The sequence below is a fragment of the Pleurodeles waltl genome, chromosome 7, assembly GCF_031143425.1.
Source record: "Pleurodeles waltl isolate 20211129_DDA chromosome 7, aPleWal1.hap1.20221129, whole genome shotgun sequence".
NCBI lineage: Eukaryota > Metazoa > Chordata > Amphibia > Caudata > Salamandridae > Pleurodeles > Pleurodeles waltl.
In genome coordinates, this window is record NC_090446.1 from 1,275,492,557 (window position 1) to 1,275,504,641 (window position 12,085).

The 12,085-nt window shown below is 44.8% G+C and overlaps 1 protein-coding gene across 1 annotated transcript in view; it reads right to left on the reverse strand.

The window, feature by feature from the left end:
- Positions 1 to 387: 387 nt before the first annotated feature.
- The window catches only part of LOC138247026 (olfactory receptor 5V1-like), a 149,613-nt gene continuing 137,915 nt past the window's right edge, over positions 388 to 12,085 (reverse strand). Inside the window, exon 4 of the mRNA XM_069201774.1 lies at positions 388 to 1,332. Coding sequence (XP_069057875.1) covers positions 388 to 1,332 — 945 coding nt within the window. The remainder of the gene's footprint in view (positions 1,333 to 12,085) is intronic.

The window sequence follows — 12,085 nt, forward strand, 5'->3', positions numbered from 1 at the left end:
ATGTTTGACAAAACTGGGTGTTAAATTAGTTTTGGGCACTAGAAGTTGAATTGAATGAATAAACAGAGCTGAACAGAAAAAGGCCAGGTTGTATTTATGGTGTGAATGCCGAAATTGGTCAAGTTCTGTTGATAACATCATGAAACTGCGAAAGTCCTACGTCCTTTTGAGCTGTTGTGTATGTTGGGAATCTGAAGTAGCTTTTTAATTGGATGAGGTCGGGGAATGAAGTGCAATAGAAGTGTTTTCTTTAGAAAAATAAAATTTCACGTCTCCTTTGGATCCTTTCTGTACCTCTTTTGCAAGTGTGAATAAAGATAAATCCATGTTTGTGCCAACAGACCTGCTCTGTGCTTGTTTGATCAGGTGACTGAAGCAGTTTACCAATTAAACATTAATGCCCAAAGTGCTTTCTCTGAAAAGTCTTCTCCAGGCGCTCTTTACCTCCTTGTTTCTCAGACAGTAGATTATTGGATTGAGAAGGGGGGTTAAAAGGCAGTAGAGCAGCGAGGAGATGCTCTCCACTTCGGGTGGATAGCCGGACCTTGGCCCTATGTAATTAAAGTTCGCTGTCCCATAAAATAGAGTAACAACCATGAGGTGGGCAGAGCAGGTCGAGAATGTCTTGCGCCTCCCTTCCGAGGAGCTGATTTTCAGGATGGAGAAAATGATGCGGACATAGGAGACGGTGATGTACAGAAAGGGGCTCACCCCCAGAAAGATGCTGACGACGTACAGCAAGGTCTTGCTGGTGCGGGTGTCAGTGCAGGACAGGTTCAGTAGCGGGGGCACATCACAGAAGAAGTGGTGGATGCGGGCGGACCCACAGTAGGACAAGGTGGCCGTCATGACTGTGTGAAGGATAGAGTTGAGAAAGGCACTCAGCCAGCAGAATAAGGCAAGTTGGGCACAAAGTCTATGACTCATGATAATGACATACCGGAGGGGATTACAGATTGCCACATAACGGTCATACGCCATAGCGGCCAGCAGAAGGCACTCTGCTCCCCCGAGGGACACAAAAAAATACAACTGCGCAATGCATCTTGGGAAAGAGATGATTCTGTCTCCGGCTATGCAGTTGGACAGTATAAATGGGAGGGTGGTTGTTGAATAACAGATATCCAACAATGACAGGTTGCTGAGGAAAAAATACATTGGTGTGTGAAGACGTGTATCGATCCTGATGATGCCAAATATAGACAGGTTTCCTAGAAGAATCAGCAGGAAAATAAAAAATAATAATGCACACTGTTCCTTTGGGAATCCTAGAAGAATGAAATATTGCCCTGATGTCCAGTTTCCAGGTTCCATGCAGCTGACAGGTGTTACCTAGGGGTATAAAGAGAAAGGTCAGTGTGGCAAAAGAATTGCAATGATAAGAGAATCAGGCATTTTTGTTGGAGGTTTTTTAGAAATAAATAAATTGAGCTATTATTTTCTATTAATAAAATTCCATTTGGATGGACAGAAATATTTATATTACTGGAGGATTTTAAGTGTGCGATGGAATACAAGATAGATTCATCTAATCACTCTGCGACTCCCATGATGTGAAGGGTGTCTAGATCCTTCAAATATCTCATACATATGCATGGGCTCAAGGACTCATGGCAGTGGTATGAAGGGGAGCAGAATGGTTTCACATTTTACTCTTACATGCACCATCATAACTCTAGAATAGATATGGCATTTGTAACATCAGGCATAGAGGGCAGACACTTATAGAAGTCCTTCCTGTGGTTGTATCTGATCACAATCCACACTTAGTAAGTGTTAGTAGGAGCGAAGACAGGGGATGGACGTTTGATAGATCTCTAATCAATGATCAGTCCTATTTTCAGTTTATGTGCCTATCAGCAGACGTTTTTAGAAAACATACTGGGCACATTGTCAAACAGATAATAGCAAAGCCCATTGGTCTGGCTAGTCTATACGAGAAAGTGTGAGAAAGTGTTTCTTCAATGATCGGTGGGTTTGCGTGTGAGCTGTGCATGGATGAATGAGTGTTTGACAGACAATAAGTTAACAGTTATAAGAATGATTGAGTCCATAGATGGATGACTGAGTAAATGAGTGCAATGATAATTAATGTTTGAATGAGTGCATGGATAGATTGCAAACCAAATGGATGAATGAGTCTGTGGATGGATGCTATTGGTTACAACAGTCTTACAGACTGAGGGCCTTATTTACAACCCCGGTGGCGCAGGGTGGCTAGTGACCTTGCTGCAGTGCTATATGCCACAGGGAAAGGACAGAAATCTTCTGTATCTACAAAGTACGGCGCATTTCTGTCCTCTCCCCCTGCGCTGGAGCTCAATGGCCTGCCTAGTCCCGATGCAGGCACCCTTGCACCATTATGCAAAGATGCCTGCATCACAGACAGGATTGTTTCTGTGCAGGCTGGACACCTTCCTGCACAAAAACAATTCATGGAAGCTTTTTTCCTTTTTCTATGTGTGCTGAATCTTTTCCTTGTTCAATGTGTGCTTCAGAATGCAGCACACTTAGAAAGAGGATAAAGTGAGGAGAAATAAAGATATTTCTCCTCGTTGCACCTACCCTGGGGAGGCGTAAGATTCTGATGCATTCCCAGGATTACAATGCCTTGTAAAACTGAGAGTGCGTCAAAACCTATGGGTGTTGCTTGGGAAAACCCACCACAACACTCATGAAATGCCTTCCTGATGCAGTGTCAGCCAACCCAGTGACGTGTGTTGCGTGGCCTTACACCATTTCTACAAACCCATGAAAAGCTAAGCAAAATGGCTTTGCATGTCCTTGTAGATATTAACCTGCAAACTGTGGCCAGTGCATCACAAAAAGTGACACACTGGCACTGCACAGAGTTTGCAATCGACCCTCGAGGTCCTAGGCAGCAGTAGTGATAATGTTATATAAATGTTAAGAATTAATGCAATAAATCTGCCAGGTGCAGCACATCTGTTAAGCTGAGAAATGGTCTTCAGCTGCCTTTTCGACATTATACTGTTCACTTTTTCCATGTACAAACCACAATTCCACAGGGCCTGCAAATAAATAAAACCTCACTGCCAGGGTGGGCGGAGCTCACAGAGCTCTACTTCGCAGAGTCCCGCGGAGTTGGTAAACAACTCCGTGGAATTCCATGGAGTTCCGTGAGCATCGGAGTGCCGCCTGCCCAGGCCTGAATGTGCCCCATCTTGAAAGCACTAAGCAGAGTCGGCCATGCTGGTTATATGTCGAAACCACGAGTGCTTCAAGCACCCATGGCTCAACTACGAGTTCGGAGCAACAAACTTGCTGGTATCACTAATGCCTTTATCACGAATGCCTTTACAACGATTCTTCGTTGTAAAGGCATTCCTGGTAAAGGCATTAGTGATCAGCATGCACGGTTCCAGCATGCTTCCTCCTTAGCCCCCACCCCTAAAAATTACCGCGACCTCTCCACCCCCACAACCACCCCAACCCCCACCCCCAAAATTACCACAACCCCAAGCCCCCCACCCTAAAACCTAAAGCACCCCAACCACCGCAAAAAACCTAAACCCTGACCTCCTCACCCCAAACCCTAATCACCCCAAGCCCCCCCATCCCACCCCCAAAAACTAAAATACCCGAGTCCCCACCCTGCCCCTAAAACCTAAAGCACCCCAACCCCCCAACCCACCCCTAAAACCTAAACCCTGACCCCCTTCCCCCAAACCCTAATCACCCGATCCCACCACCCCACCCCACCCCCAAAAAAACAGCCCCAGTCCCAGCCCAACTTACCTCCTCCTTATCCGCGTCGACTCCCTTCTTCTGTGCCTTAACCACGCATGTACGTGGTTCACACATGTGTGGTTAAGGCACGAAAACCAGGAACTCGTGAAAAACAAAACCGTTGTTTCGCTTTCATTAAGGAGTCATTGTTCTGGGTGTTTCCCGGCCCTGCTTAGCACTTCTGAAGTTAGGCACATTCAGGCCAAGGCAGGTGGCAGCGAAAGCTGCCGTTTTCAGGCCTCTTGTGCACCTGCCTGCCCCTTGTGCAGTCAGTGCACACAGGGCAGGCTGGTGTACAAAGGGCATGACATCTTCGTGAAGCTGCCATTTCTGGTCTCTTGTGCACCGGTGTGCACATTAACAAAGAAAATTAACGAGAAGTTACCTGGGTTCTCCCAAGGGGTCCTTGTTGCCAGCAGCCTGGCTCTCTGCCTTCCTCTGCCCCGTGCCCAGACTGGTACTGGTAGCTCACTGTTGGAGGGAGCCCTGAATTCAGGAGTTGCCGGCGATCAGCTCCACCTGTGAGTGAGTTCATACTGCAGCGCCAATTATGGGCCACACCACACAAGCACAGACTGTGTGCTTGCAGTGTGCGGCCCATAACTGGGCTGCAGTGCGCATGAAGTGAGTTTTGTTCTGCTGGCAGGGCTAGCAGAGTTTTTGGTCGGACTCCTCACTCCAAGCGGAGAGCAGAGTGCCAGAAACTCCATAGCTCCACCAGCAGAAAGGAGCTCGCCGCTCACCCCTACTCACTACTTGAAAATGTGTTTATAATGTTAGTGCCATTACATCATTAATACTGTACACATGATTTTGTCTTATTAGTTCAGAAACCAGTTGTGTGAAACACAGGTATAGCTCCACAATCCGAACCCTCATGCCCTATGAAATCATGCACATGGAGACCCTGGCTCAAACTAAACCTTTCAGCCCCAATACAGTACACATCCACAGACTAGTCGCAACTGACATGGGAAGTTACCCTGTAGCCGAATAGTATTCTGAGCAAACCACATCGTACTTCATTCTACTTGTCACCACCTGTCATCATCTTTGTTTTTCCCCATCATGTATTGTCCATATAACTCTGAGCCTAGAGATTGCTATTACAGCTTTAAAATATTCCTCCCCATATTCTAACAAAATGCTCTGTGTTTCAACCATGTGTCTTTCAATGGCAAAGGCCTCATATACCAGGGTACTGGAACTAGTGATAGATTTTATACTTGAGCCTTTAGGTGTCCACTGTCTGTTATTCAATAGTACAGCCATCACGGCTGGGGACAAAAAGATTCTAATCAGATCTTAAACATGTTAAAGACAACTGGCCCAATGATGGACGGAGTAAGTACTTGTGGGAAAGTGGAGTTTTATGCAGTAAGTCCAGTTAGGCTCACCATACCCCAAAGATGGTCCTTTGGATTTACAATAATAAGTCCTTAGCTCAGACCTGGTAGTGTGGCAAAGGGCAGTTAGGCTTCATATAGGAATATGTGTTAAGCATTTTAGAGTACCAACATGGACAAGGACTAATAGGCACGGCTCTAAAGAATTCTGACAATAATTTATAAAAGTAGAGCTAATTTTTATAGAATTTTAGACACCAAAAAATCAAATCAGTTACATGTAAGGGGAGTTATGGATTTTAAAGCAGAATTAAAATCATTGCAGATACAAGCTGTCAAATTTCACCATTGCGGTCAATGGGAAGAGTCACTAGTGACACTCAGTCACTTGTGGAGTGAGTTTGAAGGAACCCACTGGTAGTAATGGCTGGGAGGGTCCCAAGACCAAGCTGTGAAAATCAGACCAATTTTACCTGGCTCGTGGGTTCCGGGTGCAGAGGTGTCCTGGCTGTCCTTGGTTCTGAACCTGTGAGTCGCGGCTGGTAAAAATGGTACTTGTGACACTCACCCACTTGCAGGTCGAGTTTGGGGTAGCGTCCTCGGGGTTAAGCTTGTGTGGGCCCCTGAACCAGGTTTTAGAGGCAGAACTATCCCACCTAGTCTTGGCATCTTGGGTGCAGAGGTGTGCTGAACGGGAGCCTGGGTTGCTGGTTTTACCACTGAAATGGTGTGGGAGAGGAAACGTATGCAAAAACTCAATCACCGAGCCACAGGTGATGTCAGAGGAAGGTGTTGCAGTGTGCACTCAAGCTGCAGCGTTGAGTAAAGGAAGGAATGACCAGACTGGCCACCAACCATCCTTGGCAGTGATAAGGTGGAAGGGAAACTATCTCCCATTGCGGAGGTCCAGTGGAAAATGGTAGCCGGCTGTAACTTGGCAGGGAGTTGGACTATGCTTGCCACAATGCACTGTACCACCTGTCTTTGGGTAAGCCTTTGGAGGACCTGATTGCCAGTGCTCCTTTGTATCCAGTGAATGCTTTTTGTGGGCAGAGAACTAGTGCCATTAGTTCAAGGAAGTCTAGTCTAGCCTTTGACTCACAAAGTGTTGCCTTTTTACTGTAGAAAGCATTCCTTGGTCCAAGACGATCTGCAGTTGAGCACTTCCAGGAGGTTGCCACAGGTTTAAGGTATCACGCCTTGAATGTATCAAGGTATCACAACCTGTTGCTGTTGACCTGGGTCTTCCTTTGTTCGTTTGTCGCAATTTCTTGCAGATCTGAGGTTCAGGTGCCCGCGTAGCCTCTTAAATCCTAGATTTAGGGCTGTTAGGGGAGTAGGTGCAAGTATCCAATGGGCTACTGGCCCCAGTGGCTAATTCGACCTTGAGGTAACTACATCTGGTGGATTGTAGTACCTTTTCTACCCCGAACCCTCTAATCTGCCTCGCTCCAAGATGGCAGAAGTCTTCCTTTTCTGTACAGACCAGACTGCCCACCTTAGAGGTGTGGCCAGCTTTCTGAGTGTGTATGCCTCCTGACTAACCAATATTTCCACCTGTCCGCGTAAAAATGTGCCTGGGGGCAGGGGGATGGCTTTGTCCTCACTGAGAGACAGCCTGTTTGCATATCAGAGGCAGTGTGCCCTTTGAAACTCACCACCTTGATGTGCCACTTCACTGGCCTTCCTGGGATGGAGGGAGGGAAGGAAGAAGGTGTGACCTCCTTCCCATCCAGGCTATTGTCCTGACTCCTGAGAGTGTTCAGACCTCTGCCCAGGGGGTCAGAATCCTGGCTTGGCGGCAGCGCCTGCAGGCTGGTAGCCAGAGCACAGGAAAACTGGGGGTAACTCGGTGGGCAACCTCCAAGGTTGCATTCTGGTTCCATGCCACATCTCCCTCAACACAAGATCTGTGTCAGGGGTCAAAAGGCATGTTGTTTGATATCAAACATGGCCCACTTCAGTGGTGCCATAATGGAGTTGGCAACTTCACGTTTACCCGGGTGCCAGCCTATGTTACCCTAAGGACTGTTGTTCAGTTACAGTAGCCATTAGAGGGAGAGGTCACTATAGTGACACATAAGCCTTCACTTATATGTCCACACCTTTAATATGATGCATATATTAAAAATAGTGCTGGACCTCACATGGTGAAGATGCATCAGCACATGGTCTTGTTGAACTCTGGCGCAGGCATTGTCCCTCACTCACTTCCTGAATCACCTGGAACTTCCAGTGCTCTAGTCTTCCAAGCCTCCCTGATGATTCCACAAGCCTGGTGTCTGCAACACTTCCAGTGTTTTCCTACAGGAGCTACAATTCCACCTCCTCCTGAGTTTCTTTCACTGAGTCTCCTGTCGACTAAGTACTTTCCCCTCAGTTCTGTGCACACTAATCCATAGCTTTGCAAATAATCCAAAAACTAATTCCTTTGAAGGAGTGAGCATGTTTTTGGCTATGGACATTGTTTGAGTATTAACCCCCATGAGGCCCAGCACTGTGAACTCTTTCATTGCAGCGCTCTGAACTATATTGCAGCCAAACCAAAAGTTTGCCACTCTGTTTCTTGACAAGTTGTATCTAGTATTTTGGGATATACTTCTAGAGCAGTGGTCTTCAAACTTTTTAATGCCGCGCCCCCCCAGTTGAAAAAACAAAAACATTGGGCCCCCCTCAGAATTTTTCACAATTATTTTAGAAAGATGGCATTGTTTAAACAGGTCTAGCCCTATTTAAACATTGCAGTTAAGTACTGTTACCTTTTTAAAACTGCAATAACATGCTTCTGCTTAAAACAAAGGCATGTTATCTGTATAATATTTCTTTTGGCCAGAGTTTGGCGCCCCCCCTGGGATCACTTGAGGCCCCCCAAGGGGGGCCCGCCCCCCAGTTTGAAGACCTCTGTTCTAGAGTTTGAAGTGTGTTTGAGTTTGCATCAGAATCCTGTATGTTCCGGAGTGTCAGAAAATTCACCAGTTATTCCTTGAAATAGTTTCTGCTCTCTCTCATGCCATATTTTTGATGAAGTTTGAAAGTATATAAATAGTGTAAACAATTAATGTATCATTTTGAGTTGGGAACTTATTTTTGACTTTGACTCCTGTTGTTTCTAGTGTATCACACTTGCATTGAGGATAACACTGTCCCTGGAATCCTGATCCTACTAGGAAGTGGACAAGACAGCCAAGCAGTTTCCTTTCTGGTATGAGTTTATCTTTTCTTGTTGTATCTCATCCTCTTTTTCCTCTGGGGCAATTTTTTGAAACTGAACAGTAGTTACTTGTTTCACTAAGCTGCCCCCAGCTAGGATTGGAAGTCCTGCATCATCTCCACATTCGGAACCAGGTGAGTGCACGACATCAAAAGCCTTTCGACATTCAGTGGTCCAAATGACCTTATTTGGCTGCTTCTTGGAGGTAAGCTCAGTGAGAGAGGGTACAATGGCATCATACCCCTTCACAAACCTCCTGTAGTATCCAGTCAAGTCAAGGAATGCCCTGACTTGGCTCTGGGTTTTGGGAGCCTCCCAATCCGGAATGTTCTAGATCTTGGATTGTAGAGGTCTCACTTGGCCTCCACCTACAAGGTGGCCCAAGTAGACAAAAATACTCTGTCCTATCTGACACTTACTGTCCTTGATAGTTAGGCCTGCCTGTTGCACGGCCAGTAACAGGGCCAGTAACAATTGTCTCAGGTGGACCAGGTGATCCTCCCAGGCAGAGCTAAAAACAGCAAGCTCCTCAAGTTATGCAGCACTAAAAGCATCCAAGTCCTGAACTATTTCTGTTCACCAACATTTGAAAAGTGGCAGGTGCATTCTTCAACCCAAAATTCATCAACTTAAACTGAGAGTGTCCTTAATATAGGAGGCATACTTTAGGGGTGACAGGCATATATTAAAGACAGTGCTGGGTCTGGGCCACACATGGTGTGGACACAGTTGGGTTCAAGCATGCACTGCTCCTGCAGTGTGCAATGGCAGGCCTGCTGTCAGTGGTTTACTCTTGTCACTCAGAGTAGCACAAATAGTGCTTCAGTCCCTGATGATCCCTTTAACACCCATGCCCTGGGAACCACTGGTACAATATACGAGGGACTTATACGGGGGTTAAAGTGCTTGCAAATTGGGGATACCAATTCACAGTTACCAATTCAGGGCAAGAGCACTGGCACTGGGGCCTGGGTAGTAGGCTCCATTACACTTTCAGAGTCATAACCAGCAGCATCTAGAGCGAAAAGTGTGGCACTTTTCTACAGTACTCTCATACTCTAGCTACGAGGGACTACACACACCTGTTTCCCAGAAATTGAACCAATTTGTGACTGACCACACAGCCAGGAATGATGTGGTAGTAACCACTTGAGACTATGGACAGGGATGGGCTTTGATTGCTCGCAAGACCAGTGCTAAGACATTAGTAAAAGTCATGGACATATAGATTGTCATATTCACTTTTAGAAGACTACACAAGGCATTGAGCACAGCCTTTCTTGTCATGAGAAAACGTTTGCCCTGACAACAATGTAGTCCATTCTGCATGTTGCTTACGATAGAAGAGCAGCACAGAAGGACCTGGTGGGCCAATTTTAGCTGAGAAAGAAGAGACCGATAATGTAATTTGTTTTTTCTCTTTTAATACCCTATGCATAAAAATACTTTAACAGTTGTTTGAACACGGTAGATGTAAATTTAAGATTATCCAAGAACTGTATTTACAAATATTTCATGCTTGTTTTCATTCATCAGCGCAGTATATTGCAATTTCCGCTATGACAGCCATGTAGTAGAGCAGGGGAAATTGTGTTCATATCTCTGGCTGTGTAACTTCAGATCTTTATTTTAGTCTGAGATTTTAATTAAAAAATTAAGATGGTAAATTTCCACATGTTATCCCTGACATCCTTGTCATGGTTTTCCTCCAAACTTTTTGCCTTCCCTCCTCCTGGTTTGCTGAATTTTGTTGGCTTTAATACTCTTCCCACTTTACCACTGCTAACTAGGAGGGACATGTGCACAATGGAGCGCATGACTTGAGCATGCTGGCTCATGTGACACACGATGAAAAAAAGATCTCGGACATTTATCATGAGAGAAAAGGCTGCACCCGAAGTGGAAACTGAAGGTACACTGACACTAGGCAATGAAAGCCTAAAATAATCATTTGTTTATTGATAATCTTGCACTTTCTAAGGAGTACATTGCTTTATGGGTCACTGATAGCACTAAGACCCTGACTCTGAAGTAACTCCAGCAAATTGAAATAAGTTCAGTAAAGGGTTAGAACATGTTAAATATGTGTATTTAAACCTACCTATGTAGAACTCTGCATATTTACTTATGTTTTATCACAGTGTATTATGGATATACTTTTTAATTGTGCAAATATATTACAATTATGGCCATAGGTATTTACATATTTTTTTAAATAATATCATATTGTTATAGTATACACAACCTGTCAGCAGTAATGTCATAATTGATGTCATAGAGCATGTCAAGAGTGATGGAATATGTGAGATCATAAGCAGTACATGGCATGGGAGTAAGGTATAGTTAGCTCTGCTAAATATAACTAGTGAATTTCTGTTTTGTTTTAGTTCAAAACATTAATGTTGTCACTGAAATATTCACCTAACTATAACATTTCTTTAACCTTTGTTTTTTTCAGTGAATTTCTAAGTTTTCTTTTAAACAAAAACAGATAGCTTTATTACATCTAACAATAACATTACTTTTACCTTTGTTTTTTTAGTGAACTTCTGGGGTGATTTTAACGTAAAGTAATATTTTGTTACCATATGTAAAACAATCCCCTGCCATGCATGGCCTTTGACCAGGTGTTGTGGCAAACCCCACAGCCAGCCAACCCTACTCTGTGCACAGGAGGGGGTTGGCAACAGGGTCTGGCTGTGTCCAGCCCTGTGGCCCACCCACCCCGAGCCAACACTGTTGCATACTTCTAACATGGAAGTGGTGGGGGCCATACGGGTGGAATTAGTAGGTGATTTGACACCTTTGCATGCTTAGCAGCAATCATACGGGAAAACCGTGGACTCTGTTCTTAGACCAGGAGACAAGAAGAAAGAACCTATTCATCTTGGAAAGTTACTACAGAAGAGATTGCGCTAAATAAATCAACAATGCATTCACCTTCATCAAGGGTTTCAGCCCCCTTTTCAATGTTCAATGATAGAAAATAAGATTGTCTGTATTTTTGGAAAATGGCGGGAACACCGTTTCATCCTGCTAACATGGAAGGGTTGGGCAAAACTGACAAAGCTTGTAAGTGATTTGGCACCTCTGCAATTTCCATACTGCGCAGAACCAGGAGATGACAAGAAAGAACCCACTTGTCTTGGACAGTCACTACAGAAGAGATTGCACTGCAATAAATCAATACATTCACCTCCATCAAGGATTACAGATCAGTTTTCAGTGGGCAGTTGTAGAGAAAACACACTGTCTATCAGCCTGAAAAATGGCAGGAACACCGTTGCATACTACTAACGTGGAAGAGGTGGGACTAAAAGGGCAGATATTATTGTTGACTTTTTTTTTAACCTCTTAGCTGCTGGGCCTTTCCACCCCCCACCCCCCCAGTGCTGAGCCCTTTTTTGGCTATTTGGGGTGGTTCGCGCTTAGGCCTTCATAACTTTTTGTCCACATAAGCTATCCACGCCAAATTTGCGTCCTTTTTTTCCAACATCCTAGGGATTCTAATGGTACCCAGAGTTTGTAGTTTCCCCTGGAGGAGACCAAGAAATTAGCCAAAATAGAGTGAAAATTTAGTTTTTTAAAAAGAAATGGGAAAAAAGGGCTGCCGAAGAAGGCTTGTGGTTTTTTCCCTGAAAATGCCATCAACAAAGGGTTTCTGGTCCTAAAATCACCATCTTCCCACCTTTCAGGAACGGGCAGACTTGAATCAGAAAACCACATTTTTCAACACAAATTTGGCATTTTACTGGGACATACCCCATTTTTACTATTT